This window comes from Felis catus, chromosome B3, assembly GCF_018350175.1.
Source record: "Felis catus isolate Fca126 chromosome B3, F.catus_Fca126_mat1.0, whole genome shotgun sequence".
Classification (NCBI taxonomy): Eukaryota; Metazoa; Chordata; class Mammalia; order Carnivora; family Felidae; genus Felis; species Felis catus.
The window spans coordinates 83091971-83115575 of NC_058373.1; the positions used below are offsets into that span (position 1 = coordinate 83091971).

Here is a 23605-nt window from a genome sequence, read left to right on the forward strand (position 1 = left end):
TTCTTGGCATCATCTCACTCTTTACTATGATGTAACCTTTAATTGCATCCTTTTTTCCTTTCCAGCACTGTGAGAAACAGTAAAAAGTTGGCCTTTCCTACCCTCCAGACACTTTAAAACTTCAAAACTATAGGAACCTTGTAAAGCCAGGTTTTAAAATTTCTTGATTTCATCACTTTCACAAATCCCTGGGCTCATTCCTGTGATGTAATGTCCCTTCAGTATCGCAGCATTCTCGAGGTTCTTCTTTTCACCAGTGTCTCTTAATGAAAGACAAAGGATATTGACATATCAAAACTATTGTAGGACCACTGCTTTCATAATACCCGGTGATGGAGAAATACCTGAACCATAGGAAGGAAAAATAAAATACAGTATATAATTTATTTCTCAAGCAGGAAAAAAAATGGGGGAGACTTCAAAAGTCTGGCTCTGTTTTATACCCAGACTACTTCTAGAAGTATTCAAATATGCTCAATTGTATTCTAAGTAATGACCCATCTAACACTTTTGAATATTTAACAGTGTCCTTGATCAATTCAACTGTTGGGAGTGATAGTCATAAAAGCAGCATGCTGTTCCGCATAACTGTGCCTAAATTTGAAGCAGTATCCTCAATTTGTTGTTTCTCCTTTTGTTCCATTTCTCCAACAGCTTTTTTCTTTTTCTTCTCTGAGAACTAAGAAATCCACTGGAATTATCTTCTGGCACTTCTTAATCAAAGTTCAGAACTAGGTGAGGCTATAGTCTCTTTGGATGCCGTGGTTGCAAATTCTCAAGTCGGGCACTCCAGGGGTTATAGAAAAGCATACAAAAAACAACAATGAAAAAGTACTTGGCCTCACCGATTCCCAAAGGAGCTGAAATGTTTATTTCTGAAGATAAAATAAACACATGATATGGTATCTTTTAGCTCAAATTCTTCTAAGGGAGAGCTCTGTTAACATATCTGTAAGAAGAGAGTTGGATTCGTTTTCTTATTTGATGACATTGCAAGGATGTTTCATTCTACCTCATAGTTCTGATATAGAACCTTTCTTTCTTCTTGTTCTACTAATTTATACATGTATTTCTGTAACAGACCCAATGCTTTTATGCGTTTTTCTTCAGATAAGTCAGCAAATACATAGAATGAGACAGAGCAGTAAAGAACATCAAGTTGCTGTCAAAACAGTTCATAAATATTCAGTAGAGTTCTGCAATACGTAGGAAGTTATGAAGATGGCATTAAGATACCAGTAAATCCAAAGAAAACCTATGCTAATCAAGCTATCACATCTTATTATATTTTATTCTTTTATCACTTTATTATCCCTCAATAATATAAATGGGACCCCCAAAAAACTACAAATCCTAACCTGCCATGCTGAGATAGAATTTCCATCTTATCCTGGGTATTTTCTAACCAGGGTCTTACAGTAGATCTGAAAGCCTAACCTGGGAGTTCATTCTCCAAACCACTTGCCACTAACATATTTTTCTCTCCGGTCTGACCTTCTGTCCCAATTTTGCTGCCATCCTCTGTAGGAGTGGGCCCCAGCTGCAAAGCACTCTGGAAAAAGGGCTGAACCCAAAATGCCTCCAGTCCTCCCAGCAATCTCAATGCTCTCAAAAATCTCTTTAAAAACAAAAAAAATTACAAAAGGTTTAGGAAATTGTATGTTAAATGGCAGGTTTTAAGTGATATTTTTTATGTGCTAAAAATGAACGCTGTGTTATTCTTAAGACTGAAATATTTTTAAAGAAAGAAAGAAGCATCTTCCTTAAGCTGTTCCACTATGGAGATGACTGGCAACATTGCTACCTGTTCCTCATATGTACCCAGCCATCTCAGTCAAAGGGGCACCGAATTCAATGAGTTGCACTGTTAGTACATCGCTGTACTTAAAAAGTATTTGCTCACCCCAGGGGGCCAAGCGAAGGCTATTGACATGCTTGCTTGATGTATGAGAAGACAAATTAGTCCCCCGTCCTATCTACCAGCAGGGTACAGTGACCCTACATGGAAAAGTCAACTGAAACCACTGTATAATATATTTACATTTTTTTCCAGGAAACTTCAGAGTTACCAAATCAACTGTGTCTAGTGTGCAAATTGCATGCAAGCTAACAGAATGTGAATTAAATTTGAGGAAAGCCATGGTTTAGCTTGACTATGCAGATGTCACTAGTTGCTACAGTCTTTTCTGGAGGAATCTATGGTAGCTTTGAGTGGGGAAGCACAGGGAGAAAGGAACTTAAGTGAAATGCTGTTCCTGGATCTGACTGCTTATTACTCATTGGCTCTCTCCTGCCCCTTACACATTCTTAGCTGTTTTCTAACACACTAAGCAATGTGAGAGAATTTCTCTCTCAGCGTCACAAAGCTGGAGTAAAGATGGGCTGAGTGAGCAAGGTTGAAAACATCACTGCTTACTTTTCCTTCTTAGGTTAGAGAAACATCTCAAAGTCCCCTGGGTCTGTGCTTGAGTTTAATAAACTTTTTTTTTTTTTTTACCACCACATAAGGTGATCGGACTTACTAGAAAATGAAGAGTGTCTCATATTTGCCTCACAATGCAGTTTGCACTAATCAGAAGAGCACAAAGGTATACCTTTCCATTATGTAGGTCATAATTGATATAAAATAAAATTTCTCCGAATTTCTACCATTAACTTGAAAGGATACTTCATGAAACTATGTGAACATTTGGATAACCGGCTAACCACAGCTCTGTCATAGATTGCAGAGAGGGGGTTACAAAAGATGGCTGTATTAAAGAGTTCCTTAAAACCTGTATTTTCCTGGCATTTTTATAGTTCTGTCCTCCATTAAGCTCAGTTGCCTTTTACAGAAGAAGGCAGAAGTCTCAATGCATTCAATAAATACTTACTGGAAATAAATATATTATGGTGCTATATATGGCACCTCATTTTGCAGGGCAAATGTTATAATAATCATGCCATGAATAATATAAAAGAACCATCCTACACTTGTTCGAATCAAGCACAGGCCTCAATGTCTATCTTTTATTCATTCAGCAAACATTTGTTGTAGAGCTACTGTGTGTAAGACACTAGTCCTAGTTCTCAGCAGGCAAGTTTTGGAAGAGTTGGTAACTGAGGATGTGAAGATACCTAATTAACTATAGTACCATTGGATTGGAGCTGTATTTATTTTTCCTATTTCAAGGTAACATGAAGTAATGTCTGTTTCCCAAGTAAAAGATCCCCAGTCTTGGCTCCTGTGGTGTATTTTGCGACACAGAATTTAGTGGCAGGTGAGTTCTAGCCGGCCTTCCTAAGAGAGGAAAGCAGACAAGGGGTGAGAAAAGTGGTTAACTGAGTTAGCCAGCTGGGCTTACCGCCCTACTTCTACCAGCAAACAGCTGGGTAAATTTGAACAAGCGTTTTTAACTTCTCACCTATTAAATAAGAGGGTATTAATGGACGGTTTGTAAGGTCTCTTCCAGCTCTAAAATCTAATAAAGTGAATTGAAAAGCAGTGTGAGGAATATTAAAAATGCTAGACAGAGGCGCCTGGGTAGCTCAGGCAGTTAAGTGTGAGACTCTTGATTTCAGCTCGGGTCATGATCCCAGGGTCATGGGGTGGAGCACCGTGTTGGGCTCCGTGCCGAGTGTGGGGCCTGCTTGAGATTCTCTCTCTCCCCCTCTTCTCCTTTCCCACTCACTTGCTCTATCTAAAAGAAAAGGAAAAGAAAAAAAAATACTGAAGAAAAAAGAAAGTGCTAGACAGATGTAAGGAGGAGGACTCAAGGCCCATAGAGTTTTGTCGAGCCCCGTATCGTTTTCAGTTTTATCGTTTTCAGTTTAGTACACCTGCTTTCTCATCTTTTTTTGGCCTAAGAGTCTGAAGGCAAAGCCTCCTCAGCTATGGGGTTGAGCGGGCTGCCTGCCCCTGGCCTGCCGCCCCCATGGCGCTCAGTGTTCTCAACAGAGTAAAGCTAAAGGATGGGAGGAGCTCAGAGGTCCCTGCTCAGCCTCTCTGACTGTAGACACACTATCCGAGAAGTGGTAGGATGTCAAGGCAGACTTGGAACCAAATTCTACCTCCGCCATCAGCCTTTTCTACTCTTCAGGTTCTTCTATGAAATGGGAATTACCGAAACAGTTCAAGAGAGGGTTATGAGGAAGAGTCAAAGAAAAGTATGGAAGGGACTTGTACACGGCGGTCGGTAGCTACCCATAGTGTTAGTGCTGTAGTTGAGTCTCAAAGCGGGCATCACTCCTGCTGCACCCTCTGATTAAAGCCATGTCCCAAAGCCCCCCCCCCCCCACACACACACACCGTAAGAACGCCTCACCACAGGTAGGTAGGAGTATGTGTGTCTGGGTGCCGTCCTTTCTTATCCGCCAAACAGCAGCAACAACAGCAGGCATTTATTTTGTTGCTTGTTTCTTAAAAAGTAATTTCTTCTGCATGGTTTCACTCGATTTTCAAACTCAGGCCCTAGACAGGTCGAGCAAGTCTTGTTTTCAACTCAGCTCTTAGGGCCCCCGCCTTACACCATTCCCAAGGAGTGACACTCCCAGGGAGGTGGCGGTGGGGGGGGGCCCTCTATGTAGAATCCGACGTGAGTGGTGCCCCCCAGAATCATACAGAGTGGCAGGACAGCCACTTAAATGCCAACTCTAAGTAGGAAAGTAAAAACCCAGGGATTAAATGAATGGTCCAAGGTTACACAGCACAGGAGGAAAAGATTCTCATCTCCAAGTCAAGTTAGGACCCCAAGTAGTTTGTACTTTCCCTTACGCTGTGTGACCTTGAGTGTGACACATACAGAGAGAATTTGATCCTATCATAGTCTTTGTCCACTATTAGGCTTCGGGGTATCCTGGTGGAAGATCCCTTGGGGTCACTGGAGGACGGTGACACAGCACACTGTGACTCAGTCTTGCTCTAGCTGTGCTGTACGTGGCACATCCATTCTATCGTGGAAAGGAAATGCCTGCACACCCGAGCAAAGCAGGCTGTGGAGACAGCGGCCTACTCCTCCTCGCCGTAAGACTGACTTGCATGAATATTCAGTAGCCAGCACCCCTAAAAAATCTATTAATCTCCCACCTGTGTTGTCATCTTATCACAATCTGTGGTCTGTGCCAAAAGGCACATTGCAGTATTAAAGGAAGACTCGGAGTTTGCGAAGTGACAGAAATATTTATTAAAGTGCTGCAGTCGGACTCCGTGCAAAATGAGAGTGACTTCCTCATATTCACTAATCCCCAAACAAAATAACCATCAAGAAATATTAAAACACACATTTTATTAGTTTCATTTAATTTCTTAATTGCTCAAAGTCAGTTTACCCATTTATTGCTGTGTGAAATGCTTAGAGGCAAGGCGCACATTAAAGGGATTATTTCCATGTAATCCCTCCCTCCCAGAGGGTAGGAACTGATCACTTATGAATCCTGATTTACGCTCTGTAACAATATCAAATGGAGGAAATAGTTATTGTAAAATGATGGAGTCAGTAGTCGGGTAATACAGTAGGAGAGTGTAATTTAATAGCAAAGAGAAAGTACCTCATTTTCGGTAAAAGTTATGCGAGCCTTTTCAGGAATAGCTATTAACCAAACTGAATTTAGCCTTCCATTTTTCTGGCTATACCTCCGTTAATTGATAGATGTTGAAGATGGGTAGCCTGTTACGATTTTAATCAAATGGTGTCCGGGAGTAGATGTGATCGTTTTGCTGGGACTTGGAGTTCTGGGGATAATAATTGCTCCGGGCATTATGCTCTCTGTGACAGTTCGCCCACTGCTGACCTTCCTTCTTGGAAGAAAGAGTGTAGGCTCTCAGGTGGAATTTGGAGGGATGCTGCAAATCCCCCAGGAAAGGGAGATGAGGTAGCAAGGAGTTGTAGGGACATATCCACCAAGAAACAGGAGAGTCTGAACTTCTGGCACGTGGGTGCATCATAGCTGGCCTGAGACCATTAAACCCCCGAGGACTAGGGAAACCCATCAGGGACCCAGGAAAGAGCTTTTTCTTGTTCAGTTGCTGACACATCTCTCCCTGTCATAGTAGCTGTAACCCAATGTTATTTTAGGAGCGTTACTGCTCTTCTTGGAAGGAGGTAAGAATTATACCATCAGAAGAGTACAGAGGTAAAGCCAATCCCTTAGCACACAACTTCTTAGAACAGCATACAAGCTAGACAGGGGCCACGCCTCACAGCATGGAAATAAGGCAGTGCCTCCATTTCAGCTGACCCCCTTCTGATATCTGTTGTTCATTCCCTACCTGTAGAATCAACCTGATACAAAAAGTATACAAAATAAAACATTTTCTCCCTCAAGGAGATTTGTACCGTGTATCTTATTGGAGTGAAGGCAAGACAAGCTGATACTGGCAGGAAAAAAAAAATGGTGGGTTCAGACCCCAGCTGACCTCTTTCGCATGGAAGATTCTCCATACGATACCAAACTAATGAGTAATATTTAATGAAAACATGGTGCCTTTGCATCTATTTGTAAGCAGCACTTCTTCCATCTAAATTTTATGTAGAAAAAAAGCTGATATGTATAAATACACATCTTGGAATTCTGTGTATTTTAAGGAAAATACTCATCCGCTATCTCTGGCTGTTTCTCTACAAAGCCCAAACTTCTCAATAAGAAAACCGTAGGATTCAGTCAATCATCCGGTTGACATCAAACATGCAAGTATTTGATGATGCATGGATAAAACAGCTGAACGAGAGAGGCAGACTCATCCACATTTCCCAGAATGTTTTGGCTTTATGCAAACAACAGTACATGCGAAAAAACTGGGCTCAACAATCGCTAACTAAAGACCTACAGAAACAACCTTTGTCTTTCAACTTCAAGAATCCCTAAGCACTTAAGGATAAAGACTGAGAACCAGGATGGTTTCTGGGGTCTGCACATATTTCCTTTTCCGCTCAAGATCTGAATCACAACCATGCTGAATTTGAAAACGGAGAAGCTGTGACACCTTTCTTTCCACCCTTTCTCTTCCCCCTCTAGGTGGAGCTGACAGGCAGCAGCGTCTTTGACTATGTCCACCCAGGGGACCACGTGGAGATGGCAGAGCAGCTGGGCATGAAGCTCCCGCCTGGGCGGGGTCTCCTCTCGCAGGGCACCGCTGAGGATGGGGCCAGCTCAGCATCTTCCTCCTCCCAGTCGGAGACCCCTGAGCCAGGTGGGAATTGCGATTCCATCGTGTGGGATGGTGGGCAGGACCTTTGCCAACGATTGCACTCGAGTTGCCCGTGTGAAGAGACTATAAATAGGTCTAATGGTATTTAACAATTCCATGCAGCTTTCTGTCCCATGCAGTAATTAAATAAGGAAGAGATTTGAAAATAAGGAGACATTTTAATAAGTATAATCCTGAGATCTAATTTCAGTTGAACAATACATAGAGAAGGTACTAGTTCCTTTAGTTTCTCTTTCAAATTACTAGAGGGAAAAGGTTCAGATTTGGAAAGCCCTCTTCCTTTTATTGTCACCATGGCTAAATGTAATGCATTTATTTATTATTCAGCAAAATCTATAATAAAGGTTCCTTGAATATTAGCTTGTAGAGAATTAAAAATATTAGGGACTTGCAGAAATCTTGGTTTCTTTCTTTTTTTTTTTTTGTAAGCATCAGAAGGTACTTGAAAGATGTGAACAGATAAATTAAGGCTAAAAAGAAAACAGAAATGGCTACATTTTAAACTGCCTTTCCACCCTCAGTATTTAATTAGATCAATTGTATAGAGGAATGAACAGAGGTGACATTCCTCATTGGGATTCCTTCCAGGACTCTTATAGACTTTGCATTCAGAATGTTCCCATTTTCATTGTGTTGTACTGATGATAATTTAAGTATTAGGGGAAAATCCATTTATAAATTAAACAAAATGACTTGATATCCATCAGTCCCCTAGTTCATCAAGCTGTTCAAACACGGGGAAGATTGGCTGGTCGGCCTGGGTCTTCCGAGAGCGCTGGTAATTAGATCTGCGAAGGATTTATTCTTTGCTGATTGGGGCTTTAAATTAATTGAAGTTCCACATTTGTGGTTTTGTCCTTTTTGTACTTTTTTAGAGGAGATATTTCATATTCTTGTGTGGTGGAGTGCTTGGCCAAGCAGCAGTGGTTTAAATGTTAATTTTTCTCATGAGAAGTTTAAGATTTTTAATGAATCAAGGCCTGATTTGAAGTGCAAAGTTTTATTTGCTTACTTGGGAAATTATTTTTGCACTCTTTAAAGATGCTTGTACTTTACTTGATATGTTGTTTTAAAACAGCTTTGCAACGCAAACTGGTTTTGTAGAAAGAAACATGGGGAAAAAAACCTGTCTTAAGATTAATACTAAAATAATTCTAAGAAAATACTTAAATTTGACCTGCTTAAAAATAACCACAGTATGTTTGCTCACACAGAGGGGGGGAAAAAATAACCTATTTACCTGTTTGGAAATATGTTGATTCCATCTAAAATCAATTCATGTTTCCTTGGCTAAGTTATCTGCAGCTTCTAGGACACCATTCTGCAGCACTGATGAGCCTCTTTCTCCAATGAGCACCAGACATGAGAAGAGAGAGTATTTGAGACTACCCTTGGCCATTTACAAATGAAAATAATTCGTTCACAGGGAAGTCATACATTCTTCTAGCGTTGCTCACTGACTTCACCGAATAGATATGTCAGTGAGATCATTCAAACTGCTTTTGGTCATTAGAATATTCCTATCTGGGCAGATTTGAGAAGCAGCACATGAAAATAGGTTTTTACTCTTCCTTTCTGGATGATGGATTGGGAAACCTGGCAGCTCAGGACTGTCCACACTCAGTGTGTAAGAGTTCAAGTTTATAAAACCCTTGTTTCCCTGACTGACAAACTCTCAAGTTGAGAAGATCTCCAGCCTTCCCCCTGGGCAGCCTTCCCTCTCTGTCAAAACCAAGGGCTAACCTTCTGCCCCAGTAGGAAGCTCAGACACCTCAAGGCTGCCCCCCGCCCACTGGTGCACAGTTCCAAGAGAAAGTTCTCTGAATATGGAGCCAAAATCTAACTTGGCTCCCACTGACCCCACATCTGTCCTCTGGGGATCTCATTTCAGATCTCATTTCAAATCTGCTTCCTCACCATCTTAGCCTCTCAAATACGTGAAGTCAGATATACCAGATTCTCCCTCCCTCCCTCCTGGCTTCCTTCTCCTTTTCAGGTCAAACAGCATGGAATCCTACAACCGTTTTCAGTGGCATGTTCCTAAGACCCCCACCACCCTAGTCACCCACCCCCAGCTGCGCTTCCGTTTGTTAGTGACCCTCTGAGAACTCAGTGAAGTCCTCTAGATGTATTCTGACTAGGAGAAAGCAGAGGGGGCAGTCCTCTTTCACAGTTTAGCCTACTGTACTTTTCTTGAGACAACCTAAGGTTGAATTAGGTCCTCTTGGCAGCCAGGTCACACTGTTGATTCATATTGAGCTTCATGTCTCCCCAAACACATGTTAAGGGTAAGTAACTTGTCACTTGGAAAAGATTTTGATCGGGAGAAAAAAAACAAACCACAGCCTGTAAACCAGTTCTGCAGGGATATCTCGAGGTCAGGTCAAAATCAAACTGGTTTAAGATTGATTATAAGAACTCTGATCAATCCCGTGCCTTCCACGAAGCCCCAGGATACATAAAACAACTCTAGGCACACTGTTAGAACTCAGTTCCCACTTAGAATCTTTTAATTCTGGATATTAGAAGAATAACATATCTCCTTTAAAGTTACTGTGTCGTTCAACATTCAAGTGTGATTGACAATCTCCTTGGTTTCTTTCCCTGGCCCTCCCAGCCTTCTTTGAGCCATCCTAACTAGTAAAATTGAAAATTCTGCTTTCTACATTTCTTAACAGCCGGGGCTCATTAGCAACAGTCGTGTAAGAAGGGTTCCTCTTCCTTGATGAAGAGTCTATCTCTTACTATTACAAAATGTGAAACTTACTTTGCCTTAAAAATCTGTAGCCTTGGTTATTTTCAACCTTAGGCTTAAAAGGCAATTAGACTGACTGCTCAAATACTGAAAAGCAGCTCAAGGTGCTACCTTTAACTAAATATCTTCACTAATGCAGATCACTGCTCCAAGGGAATTACTTAAAAAGTTCATGTCAGGCACTATATCCCAAAGCTGCTTATGTTTCTTACAGGCTGAAGGAATTTTAACAAGATTTCCTAATTCTTAATAATATGAGGGGACATTTTTGAAGACTTGTTCATTGCATCGTAATCTTTTAAACGATGATGAAACACAGATTCTTTTTTAAATAGTAGTGTAATTTTGTTGGAAAGGGGATATCAATATGTGGTGATTATGAAAATGAAGGTATGGACTTCTTCAGAAGCCCTGATGTGTTCAGTGTAGCATTACTAAATGACTGAAATCTAAATAACATTTGGCATTATAATAAAAGGAAATAAGTGACTAAACCAGCCTAACAGGCAGTGATACTGTGCCGTAATAAGAATTCTGTTTCTTTGAACTCCCAGCCCTGTGACTGTCTTATCCTGAACCAGTCTCAAGATAATGGCCGGGGCGGGGGGGGGGGGGGGGGGGAGGAGGAGGAGAGGAGTAATCTCTTGACTATTGGAAACCCAAATAAATATTTGATATGTATGCATCGTTAGTCATAGTTGAAGTAAATACGGTATTTCTTTTAGAGAAATCTTAAAGCAGGCAGAGGAAAAATACATGAGAGGCCTTGTTTGAAAAGTTAGACCGTTCTGGAGTGCCTGCCTATGTAGGTCTAAACATTTGGGAAGAGCTGGTATCAACCTGAGGCTCCTGAAAACAGGGGACAGGGGGAGCATACAACCTCTGGGACCTGATGGGACCTTTTCTTTTTCCAGATCTGCGTGTATCTTTTCATTACTTTCAATGATTCTGTAATCTTGGGATTATGAGTGCTATCTTTTTCTCTTAACACATCTCAGTGCTGCGTCTTTTAAGTGTTTAATAAACAGAAGAGCAGCTCCTTCAAAAAATCTGGAGGAACTTTAAAAATCTCCTTATTCTGAAAGTGTTATTTTCCTTAAGTGAGGTCGTAAAATTGGGCTTTATTCTTTGTTTCTAATTATAAAATTAACTCATTGTAAAAAGTTTAGAGAATGCAGAAAAGAATAGAGACCACCAAAAATCCCACTACCCCAAAATGACCACTGTTCATGTGCGTTCTATGTTTCCTATCTTTCCAGATCTTCTATTCCTGTGTACATATATAAGTATGTAGTGGTTGGGGGGGGGGGGGGGGGAGCAGGGTCTCTGTCTGAAATAAGATAACATACAGGCTTCTGGTAATCTGCCTTTCCACTTAACCTCCCAGGCAACTTTCTCTGTCCCGTCTCTCACTTTAACATAAAATGTCCTTTCTGTCTCCAATGGTTTGTTTCCCACTAGCTAACAATCAAGTCCCAACTGTAGGAGCCCTGGCGGGAGTAACATACCTGGGCCCTGCTTCAGAGGGAATTCAGCCAGGACAAGAGGTTCTTGCAGCTTATTGAATGGGTACGAGCTCATAGAGAGAGAAATCGATACTGCACCAGGATTTAGACAATTTAGCAAAATGTATGAGACAGTACTTTTGGTCAAGAATAACTATAGCAGCATGGTTAACCATTGATTGTCTAACGTAGAGGTTACTGCGCTCTGTCTCAAGTTTCAGGCAGACCTACCCTGTTATGGGGGGGTTAACATCATCATCTCATAGTATGATCTTTACGCTATTATGCCTCCTCTGTATCCTGAATATTTTAAAGACAAGCAGAACTGAAGCAGTTGAGTACTTGCCTGCATGGAAATAATCTGCATTTTCTACTTATGCGTCTGTGCTGTGGTAAATTTGATCAGCACTTGATTCTACAGGAACACAATTCCTCAGAATTCATTAGACAGCGTTCACAATAAGTGATGTAATTAGAGGAATAAACAGTTAGGAGTAACAATAATGAATGTAAAAATTTATCTGAGGATCAGGTTGCTATTTTGTTTCAAAAACTGCTTAGATATGAGATACACTTGTACTTTTAAGGGTGAATTATTTACCATCTAATGTACTATTGGTGGGGGTGGGGTGATGTTCTTTGATTCTTTTTGTTGTTGTTGTTGTTCAAGTTTCCTATCAATGAACTGAATTTAGAAGTCAGGCAAGGGAAACCATCTTACCAACCCCACATCCAACCTCAGTCCCCAGACAATGTGACTGTATCTACAGCACTTTCTGCTGTACTGCAAATGTCAAACAGAAGGTGTAATGGATTTAATATTAGCGCTGGCCAAGGTGTTGAGGGAGCTGTTAATAATGTCACTCCAGTTATTGATCTGAAGCCTTTAAAAATCAAAGAAAAGTGAGAGATCCCCTACTGGGGAAAGGCACACAGTGACTGGTTTTTATTGCCAATATATTTCTACATATAGAGTGGCAACTTTCTGGAATTATGTTATCACCATTAATCTCTGTGAGATTTTTGAAGTCGTTATATGGTAAGATAATATCATGGAGACGGCTCCGCATGCTAATGCTAAAAGACCAGACCGAGTTCTTTTAGACATCAACAGCTTAATAATTTGTGTGGTGACCACAACATTCAAGTTGTCGAACGTAAGACGTTTATTAGCACTAGGTTTACTCTTGATGGCAATGTTGGATCCACTAGAAGTGTAATATACAAACCGTATAGTCACTAGCGTGAGTTACTTTCTACTTTTGCCTTTCTAAAACTCTGACTACACCAAGTAACTACAAACCATGTGGTGACTCACTTGAGATGGAAATGAATTTTGTTTTGCAGTATGCGTACTTTTTCAGGAAACTGCTAATCCTTCAATCTGAATGGCAGTTTGCCTGCAATGAAATTTCTGCTTTCCATGGTCCCCAACTAATAAATGAAATTAAAATGTATAATTTATGTTGAATGTTTATCAAACTGTAAACACACATTTAATTCCTTTCCATATTCATACAATATAAGCAAAGATAAATCCACCAGATAATGTACCACAGTTATCTCTGATGAATCGCATATAAAATGCATCTCTACTGTAGCCGTAGCCATGATCCAGACTAGTTCGCAATTAGCCAAAACTGGCCTGCCTCCTGTTAATGCCCATGTGCACATGTATGTGTCCAATCTAGTAGTCAGAAAGCAGCCTAACCAAAACGAATCTTTTCATAACCCAAAGAGATCATCACTTATGCATAAATTCAGCTTTTATCCAAAAAATTACATATGCAAAATTATTTCCCTTAGCTATAGCACTGTTATTTAGAAATGAAATAGAAATCCTCTTTTGCCATCCCTGAATGAAGATGACGCATATACACTAGAAACAAGCCAGTGCCATTCCAGAGACTGACTTGTCCAAGTCAGTTCTTCTTTTGCCTCAGACACACTACCCTGATGCAGTACCATTGTTTTTCATGCAGAAAGTAGACTCTTTTTATTTATTTTTTATTTTTTTTAACGTTTATTTATTTTTGAGACAGAGAGAGACAGAGCGTGAATAGGGGAGGGGCAAAGAGAGAGGGAGACACAGAATCTGAAACAGGCTCCAGGCTCTGAGCTGTCAGCACAGAGCCCGACGCGGGGCTCGAACTCACGGACCGCGAGATCATGACCTGAGACGAAGTTGGAGGCCCAACCGACTGAGCCACCCAGGCGCCCAGGAAGTAGACTATTTTTAAATGTCGCTTTTATCCCCAGCTATGCTAAACAAGATCACCTGGAAGTTCCACAAAAGGGAATCAGTATTTTCCAGGGCTCTTTTCCAGGGCTCTCTTCTGGCATGCAAGGCCTAGGCACACATCACCTTCATTTGTGTGTTCTCACACTTTTGTGAGCTTGTCTGTGTGTGATGAGGACATTTCAAAGCGACCTTATACTTCGAGGATCTTGCCTGAGGGAGCCAAAGAAAAGTCAGGAAAATCTCTTCTTCCTACCAGGCTGTGCTGGCCTGGGACCTGAGCTCTGCCCTTCTGGGCTAGCTCCCAGATCACACAGCTTCAGTGCAAGGCATTCTTCTGGGGCTTTTAATCATCAATTGACAAAGCCAGCCACTTGTTTTGTTTGTTTTAGTGAAGAGGGACGGATCATCCCTCAGCAAGTTGTCTTGGGTTTCATTTCAGAAACTCTGCAAATGTACCCCGTATCACCATAGGTAAAGAAAAGTCAGAATTATGACCTAGAAAGCTATATGAAATAACTGTTAAAAATAATGGGTTGAAAAAATTGACACCTCCAAACCCATGTTGGTGACTCCCTTGGCTGCAGGAGAACAGCCTCTCTTTTGTTTCCAAAGAAGATGTTGGATCTCACCATAGCTCTGCTTGCCATTCTGAAACAAACTCTCTCTTCCAGAAGTTAAATCACAGTTGTTGCAACTCAAAACAAAGGGCAGCTTTTCCATAAATTAATATAATGGGATCCAAGGGTTATCAAATGGTTTGTTCAATAATAGAAACACGGGACTCTTATCAAAATACACCATGGTTTCACTCCATTTGTATGTAACATTTTTTTTTCTAAACCGTCTATTGAAGGTTTAGAAGATCAGTTTTTTCAACCTATTATTTTTAAGAGTTATCTTATATAGCTTTCTAGGTCATATTTTTGACTTTTCTATACCTATGGTGATACGGGGTACATTTGCAGAGTTTCTGAAATGAAATCCAGGACAACTTGTTAATGGGTGATCTGTCCCTCTTCATTAAAACAAACAAAAAAAAGTGCTGTCTTTGTCGTTGGATGATTAAAAATCATAGATTCTATTTCTAGAACTCTTGCCTTGAACGAAACACAAGTTATTTGCTTTTAATACATATCACTGCACAGAAATTTCATCCCTGTCCAAATTATACGATTCTGAATTCTTCATCTGCACTAAACAGCAGATTTACGAAGGATCAGTTACCTGGCATTGACTGAGCTTTGCAGGGTGCACAGATCAGAAGAGGCAGAACTGGCTGGAAACCATTTCCACCCCTAGTGAGCAATTTACTCATGATTGCTTGGGGAAAATACTGGAAATATTGCTTCTGTGTAAAGTTTGCCACTTCCAGTTGTCAGCCCTTTGCCAAGCATTTATTCCCGAGTACAGCTTTTAGAAGCAAAGCACACTCAGGCCACTGTTGACATGGTTGGCACTCATATCCTGCTTCGGGTATGCAGAGCACAGAAACCACTAATTATAGGAGTTAATTCACACACTGTCCCTCTGAGGCAGGTCAGTGTGTTACCCTTATTTTACGGATGGGGGAGTGTCAGGGGGGAAGTGATGGAAATTCCAAGTGGCTTGGCACAAACCACACAAGTTACTTCAGCAGCCAAGGTTAGAGTTGGGGTAGGTACAAAGCCTAGGAACTAGATGGAGAAAGGACAGAAAACCCTGTTAGCAGACCTTGGAGAGCAATTTTCTCCAAGAGGCTTCTGACATCCAGAGAGAAACCGAACTATCCCCTTATGCACATATTTCATCAGCTAAACCATCTTGTTGTTAAATATAGTCTCTCAGCTCTCAGGTAGATAAAATCTTCCATCTACTCCTTTGCCCTGCCTTCATCCCTACACCGAAGCACCTTATACCACAATAAACAGTAGCATCTGAATCAATTATAGGCAAAATTCAGCCCCGAGTCTCTTGGTCCACATTAGCTGTGTGCCTTCTCAGCCAAGGGCACAGCCAAAATTGTCTCTCTGCATTTGGCCTCTGCTCTGCCTCAGGCTCTGGGCGGCTTTTCCAGGCTTTTCCTTTCAGGACCAGTCTTCCAAGGCAGGCATGATGTGGCAAGAGAGCAAGAAGAAAAACGGAGTCCATCAGGAGTCAGTCAGATCCTCCCAGAGGTATCTGCTTCATGAAACACAATCATGGTTTCTTGGGACCCATGGGAAACACCACCTAGCTTCTTTTGACAAAACTAGCTCGAGAGAGGGAAGAATTTGTGTCCTTTCTCTAGTTTTTATTAATTAGAGTGAATTCTTATTCAAGATCCAGGCCCACCTGATATCAGAGATTATGTAAACTGTTCAGTAGCCATTGATTGCACATCTGTCATGTGTCACATATTACACAAAGTACTGAGGCAACAAAAATGATGCTCCCTGCCTTCCAGGAGCTGACCATCATGTGAGGGGGACATGTTAATACAATATGCAGAAGTGTGATGATGACAATCTGGACACTGTGGTGTACGAGGAGGGTAGCACTGTATTACAAGCCACTGCTGTTAGCAGTCTTGGGAGAACTATCTCAGGTTTGAAACATCAACCCTGAAATTAACAGCCCATGAATGTTGCTTGTTTGGGAGCAAGTTGCTCTGACAATGACCAAATATACACATGACTGTCAGGGACTTTGATGCACAGGGTTGTGGGCTTCAGAGTTGTGTTTTATTTAATTAACCTAAACAACGCCGGCTGCATGATAGGTTCCTCAGATTATCGATCTTTTTAGCTACATAGGAGTGTTCTGAATGGGAGGTGCTCCCAAACAGTCCCCCTTCCACTGATTTCATTAACAATTTCAGGAAATGCTAGCTTTGGAAAAGTGTCCTGACTTTTTTAGCTTTTTCTACTCAAGATATAATTTGTTGCAAATATTCTAGGATCATTAATGATGATACTAACAAATAGTTTTTATCATGTGTTACCTCTGTGTTACAGTTACAAGCGTTGGCATGTTTAAGTGATGAATGTCTTACACTGACCCTCAAGCAAAACTAGAGATAGTAAACGGTTTGCTTCACACCAGAGTAGACCATGGCCCTAGGATCTGAACTCAGGTTATGTGTTTGGGGCACTTTGCCAGGTGCTTGTAGAGAACACAAGAGGTGGAAGATGTGACATCTGCCCTTAGAAAACTGATCATCCTCAGAAGACCAACACACAACAACCAGAGAGACAAGAACAACAATAGTGCTGCTATTTTGTGAGGCATAAAAATGGCAGGTGGTATAAGAAATCAGGAAGAGGCTCAATGACTATGGATGGCTTTGATAAGGAGGGATGACTCACATGTACTGCATGAAAACCAACCTAAGAGCAAAGATGTAGGGATGATCTTCCAGGAGAATCATCCCAAGTGGCACAGTGGGATGCATTTGGGAGGCAGGAAGGAGCCCTGTCTTCCTCACTGAACAAAGGTGCATGCCCATCTAGGATGGAGCCCAATCCTAGAGGAGTGCCAGGGAGAAGCATATGAGATTGGTATGGTAAGTTCTGGGTATAGCTTATTAAACAGAGCAGTGACCCAATGAAGACACTATTTCATCACTTAAAAATACAGAAATAAATTTTGAATTTAGAAGGAGCTTCCCCTGTGGGTCACATTATACAACCACCTGTGGACTCTCGAATCCCTGTACAACAAAACTACTAATATTCATTGAATGGTCACCTAGTGTCAGACACGCTGCTAAATCCATTATATGGATTGCCTCATTCATTCGTCACAAAATACTATGAAGAAAGTATCATTGTTTTCCCATTTTACAGATGAAGAAAAGAAACTGAGAAAAAATTTTAATGTATAAAAATCATATAGTTAGTAGGTGCAGAGCCTAAGTACCAGAGTTTCCATTATTAACCATTCCATCAAAGTGTTTCTCAGCATGCCATCTAAAATAGCTGTCCAACCTCAGCTGAGACTATACCCTCCATCCTTCCTAGGCAGCTCTATTAGCATATTCTTCCAATATTATCCTGATTCCTGTCTACAGGTAACTTATTATCACTGGACGTGATACCTGATCCTTTGTTTTATCAAGAATGTGCAGGATGTGTTAAATAGAGTAGACTGGAAGTAAAGGAAACTATTCAAGAGGCTATTTCTTTCTTTTTTTTCTTTCTTTCATTCTTTTTTTTTTTTTTTTTTGAGAGAGAGAGGGAGAGAACGTGCATGAGAGGGGGCATGGAAGAGCAGAGGGAGAGAGAGACTCTTAAGTTGGGCATGGAGCCCAACATGAGGCTGGATCTCACAACCATGAAATCATGAGCTGAAATCAAGAATCAGATGCTTAATTGACTGTGCCCCCCAAACACTCCAAGAGGTATTTCTTTCATCCAAAAGTAGTGAGTAGACCTTGAGAGGAAATATTGAGAGGCCTTGTAATGGACCTAAGATAATAGAAAAATATAGAAATGTACCTGTGGTCAGTCTTTAGCCAGGAGCTAATAATGGTTAATACTCTAGAAATTATTCAAGTCTCAGGCTTTCAGATGATTAGGATTGATGATACCATCTGTCCACGCTTACTTTTTTTTTTATCAACTAGTAATAAAATCTGGAAAAATTTTAAAATTACATATGCTATTGATCATAAAATATTAAGATATAAATTCCCTTAGGGTTCAAAGCTGTTCCTCTTTACAGTTTATTAAAGTATATCATGTGCCTTTGGTAAAATATCAGTCTACAGGTCAATGCTTCTTACTTGTCAGAGGATTTCCTCTCCAAATAAAAATACCAGTAAGAACAATGACAAAATTAGTGACATCATAAAGAATTAAAACTCTACTTTCCTGGTCCAACCATCTGTTTAAGTGGAGCAAGTGTTAATGTTGGAGGAGGGTCAAAGTCTTCTGTTGATCCACTAAATTACTGTTAGTAAAAATGAGGCAAAATTTTATATAATTGATAAAAGAAAAATGAGTTAAAAATTTGACTAATATTTAGGGAAATACTTTCTATTTCACAAAAGCAGTATAAAGTTATAAAAAGTATAAACCAAATAATCTAGATATGTAAAACATTCATTCATTCATTCATTCATTCATTATTTTACTCATTCGATCAATCATTATTTATTGCATGTGCATGGGCCAAGCCCTGTTCTAGTTCTTGGGATATACCAGTTACCAAGAAGGTCCTTGCTCTCACAGAACTTGTATGTCACAGAAACCACCAGACGAAAAGGAATCAAAAGGATCTCTATTGAAACAATCAGTATGGAGGTCTCCATTTTATCAACAAGAGGTAAATCTATACATCAATTTGTAATGGACCTCCTGGCCTCTACTTTCTAGAATGCAGAGCAGACACAGATTCCAAGCCAGTACTTCCAAAATGTGTTCCTTATAACTGTCCTGTGAGATGTTCTTTATTAAAAGGATCCCCCAGTTAAAGAGAAGAAAAAGCTTCATAGCCTATCTTCTCATTGGTGATTAACAACAAGCATTAACTTATGAAGAGTTGAAATTTGTGTCATCAGTAAGTCTATTTTGTTTGAACTCGTCTTTCCCAGTTTATGTGATTATGGGAAGCTTTGTTTTAGAGAAACTCCTTATACCCCAGAAACACGTGATTAAGCACACACTCTTGCTTCTGCTAGCTAGATCCACTCCTTCCCATCCATGCCAGTCTCTTCTTCCAAGACCCTCCTGTGCAAGCAGCATCACTGTCTAGCCACTCAGCTCAGAGGTCAAATTATTGAGTTCCTTTGATAGTTCTCCCAAGTATCTCCCATCAGTCTTCAGAGCTTCAAGCTTTCCTAAAGGTGAGCTCATAGGAGAATCTAGTTCCTAATTAACTGTGAAGTTTTAGGTCAAGACCTGTCAGCTCCAAGTTTCATGGTTTTTAGAGCAGCCCTGGGATTTCCTTTGCAGGGTCTCCTATTCCTCTTTTACCCTTTTACCTTTTCTATTCTTCATTTACACAGGCAGAGCACAAGTCTCTGGTTTCCCATACACCATAGTGATACACTGATAGGTTATGGTGAAAGAGTATGATTATACCTTCCCAGACCTCTGTACATGGCTTCCTCCCCTGAGTGATAACCCCAACCAGTTACCCCTGGTTATAGATACAAGGCCCCATGTGAGAACTGTGGGACAGGAGACACAAGAGACATCAGTTACTAGATTGTTTTGTCTGATTTGTAGCGAATTAATTCACTTGAATTACCTATATGATGGATTTTAAAAATCTGCAGTCTTGTTAACTTGAAGGTTACTCTAGTAACTGTTAATGACATATGAAGATGACAGGCCTAACCCAAATTATAGGACACAGTCCTTAAACTATTTCTGTAGCAGTTGCAAATATATAAGGACACAGGGTCTTGGAGCCAGACAGCTTGTGTTCATGTGTTGAACTCCTGCCTCTGTCACTTGCTAGAAATGTGACCTCAAGCAAGTTCATTAACTTATATGTGCCTCGGTTTGCCCATTATAAAATTTTAGTTCTCTGGTATAGATTGGAGAATGGAGTGGGAATAATCACCTGTTGGTTTTAACTTCAAATAAATTAGCACATTAACATACCTTATAAGGTATGAGTTTATACATCTAAAATGCTTAGAACAGTAGTATGGCACATCATAAATATTCAGTGAGTATTATAATTATTGTTAATCATGTTGAGCTAATTATTATCTTATTACCAAAGTTATTCCTTATGGAAAAGCTAGCCAAGGGTTAGGTGACATAAAGTTGGCATCTTTATATGTAAGGCTCGAATTTGGACTTCATTGATGCCATGTTCCAGTTATCTGACTTAAAGGGCTCAGATTCTACATGGATCGCAGCACCCAACACGTGCGCTTTTGAAAATTGCCTCCCTCCCTCTTTTCCCTTCTTCCCCTCTCCCCTTAGTTGGAGTCCTTTTGGAAAGGCTGTATTTAACAGGAAAGATTCTTTTGGAAATGCCTACTTTACGTTCCTCTAGATTCTCCAATATACAAATTCTGTTTTGCAAATTCACTTTTTTTGTGTGTACTCAGTTTTCTTAAAACATAACAGAGGCACCTAATTCTTATTCTCAGAAGTCCGCCCCACTCTTTCTGGATTCTGAACACCAGAGTATGCCTGCTGACTTCCCCTTTCCTAAGGTTAGCTTGGAGGGTGGCCAGTTCCACTTTGGAATAGACCTTGATGTTGGTCTCCCAAGGTTTACAGCTTCTAGCCTGGCCTATTAAAATGTGTTCTGCTTATGACCCCATGATTTAACCCATGCATAGCGTGTATGATGTGCTTGACTTATGTTTTCCCTCTTTATCTGGCTGGACCATTGTGATGTCTCCACAGCCACAACACGGATCATGCTCCACGAAAGACAAAGCAACACAACACTGGAGGTTAGGTCTCCACAACCTACGGCTCCTTTTACTATCTAATCAGCTTTGGACCCTCTGGTCTGTACTGAAGAACAGGGTGGAGGTACTCAGCTATTTGTTTGAACTTTAAATGAATCAATTGATTTTGTGCAGGAAAGCTTCAGTTCATCACTAATCTTAAGAACTGAAGATTTGGTGGCATGCGCCTGTAAAAGCAAGAGAGATGCCCAGCTGCCCTAGCCATAGGTACTATATATGGACTTAAATAAATAAATTAAGAAACTCATTTCACATAGGCCACCAAGCAGTCATGACATGTTAATGACTTTTAGTCACCACCAACCTGGACCAAATTCAAGCCAATGACCTATGGGTGAAAGGCTCTATATATCCCATTACCAATCCCCTGAGCCATCCCATCGCCCCTGACAAGGTCTTTTATCATACCCAGTACAGTGCAGTACGATAGTCCAAATTCCTTTACCATCAGAAAATCTTCTTCCATTTAAAAGAGAGCAAGTTAAAGAGAGGCAGAAGACCTAGTTCCTCAAAAGACAAGTGCAATTAATTTTTTTTTAATTCTGGAAGTTTCACATAGGTATACCTATACACACACATATAAATAGCATTGAGACTTTTTTTTTAATTCTAGTGTTTTTTTCTTCATGTTTACTCCACTGCACATTTGATTCTGCCTCTGGATATTTAGTAAACTGGCATATCTTGGAGTTCCATTAAAAAAGCCATTAGTTTTAGTTTAACATTTGTATAAAACTGATTCGTTAAACCCATGGTGCTTTCTTTCCTAGCTTGTTTTCAAGTGTCATGAATAAATGACTTAAATGTCCTGCAAGACAAATGTTCTTTAATCATCTAATGCACTCATTTATCCTAAGCCCTAACCTTAGTCCTAAATTAAGTCTGTTGCAAAAACATAACTTCATCTAAAAACACCCATCAATCCTACATGGTTTTGATAAGCACATTTAAAAAACATAAACAATCAGACAGTTGTCAATCTGGGTGAAGCCCAGTCCCATTTAAGAGTTATTCACCAGGAGCCATATTTCATGCCCATACTACCAGGAGAATTACAAAAGAGAATGGCTGGAATTCGGGTCTTTGCCAAGAGCTCCTACTGTGAAACTGGGGGATGGGACTGTGATTTACACAAGTTGAAAATGAAGCAGACTAGACAAAAGGTAATCCTTATTCCACATCAGATACATTCTGTTTTATTTGTTTCGGGAAGCTATTAATACTTTGACAATGTTATAAATGCATTAAAATTTCATGATCACATATTTAGTAAATTGCATGTCATGCCTTTGATTAATTTTCATTTGTTCATGGTCCTAAAAATCTGTCAAGGAATCTGGCTGCTCAGAGCTCATACATGAGTAATGATCACCGAAAGGTTTGGTGCAAGGAGAAAAGAAGGGAAAGTTTGATGGAATAAACACTTGACTAAATTGGGTACTTAATATCTCATAACTAAGAATTCGCATAGTTTGGTGAAATCTTCGCTTTGACAGGGTCCCAGTTTAATTCTGAATTCATACGTCTTTCATTTGCCAATGGTGCCCTTTCACAGTAGGGCAAAGATAATCTTCCCATTTTTCCCACTGGCTTCCTTTGGTCCCGCAGAATTATTACCACTGGGCCCCTTAGGATTGCCGGATGCTCCCCCTAGCCCCTCACTGGGGCTTTAAAATTTTTTTAAATAGATAAGAGCATTCAGCAAATAGCTAGATTGAGAATAAACTCAAAAATTATCACCAAGGCCCTTCCTCTGCCATAATTTGTCAAATCTGCTGATAGGAAACAAATTCTATTCATAAAGATTTTATTTGGGAGGGGGGGAAACTCTTGTGATTTGGTAGCAATTCAATTATAGTTTTGTGAGATAGTGAGCCCGGAGAGGGAATCCAGACTGACAAGAAATATGACAGGACAGTTACAGAGTGTTTATGCAATTAAACTTTCACTGACAATACCTGCAGAATGATGAATGCGTGGGCGGAGGTGTGTGAGCACAGGCAATGCCCCACAAGTATTGCCCATTTTTCATTATTATACAACTGTTCAGATCTTTCAAGAACAGCCTGAAGTGAGGTGGAAAAGAGAGTGCTGTTCTGCAGCATGTTAACCAAATGCCTTTTTTTTTTATTCCCTCCCTCCAACGGGTCTTGATATGCCAGATGATAAAAGAACATCTATTTTAGAAAAATGTTTCAAAAAGATTAAGATTTACCCTGAGCTTGACATATATTAATTTTGGATACCAAAAGAGGTTTTTATTCTTTTTTCTATCTGCAACTTTATATCACTTCTCAACCGATAGCATAGTGCATAATTAAACTGTTGGGTTATTCATTTTATGCAAGCAGGTGCAAAGGGCACTATAAAAGTAGGATTTTACTGATGGTAGATTAAGAAAGAAAGGAGAAACTTAAAAGCCTTTTGTAGAGAACCACAAAAGCTTACAGACGAGATTAATTTGGTTGGGCAAAGTCTGTATTATAATGCCTTGGTCTTCCAAGGATATATGAAAACA

The 23605-nt window shown here is 40.2% G+C and overlaps 1 protein-coding gene and 1 long non-coding RNA gene across 13 annotated transcripts in view; one reads left to right on the top strand and one right to left on the bottom strand.

Annotated features, from left to right (window-relative positions):
• NPAS3 (neuronal PAS domain protein 3) overlaps nucleotides 1–23605 on the top strand; it is an 858964-nt gene that overhangs the window by 722499 nt on the left and 112860 nt on the right. For all 8 annotated transcript variants that reach the window (XM_045059780.1, XM_045059781.1, XM_045059782.1 and 5 more), the window contains one exon: nucleotides 6994–7168. In XM_045059780.1, coding sequence (XP_044915715.1) covers nucleotides 6994–7168 — 175 coding nt within the window. The remainder of the gene's footprint in view (nucleotides 1–6993; nucleotides 7169–23605) is intronic.
• Nucleotides 1–23605, bottom strand: part of LOC123386043 — a 217736-nt gene that overhangs the window by 11003 nt on the left and 183128 nt on the right. The window lies entirely within an intron of this gene.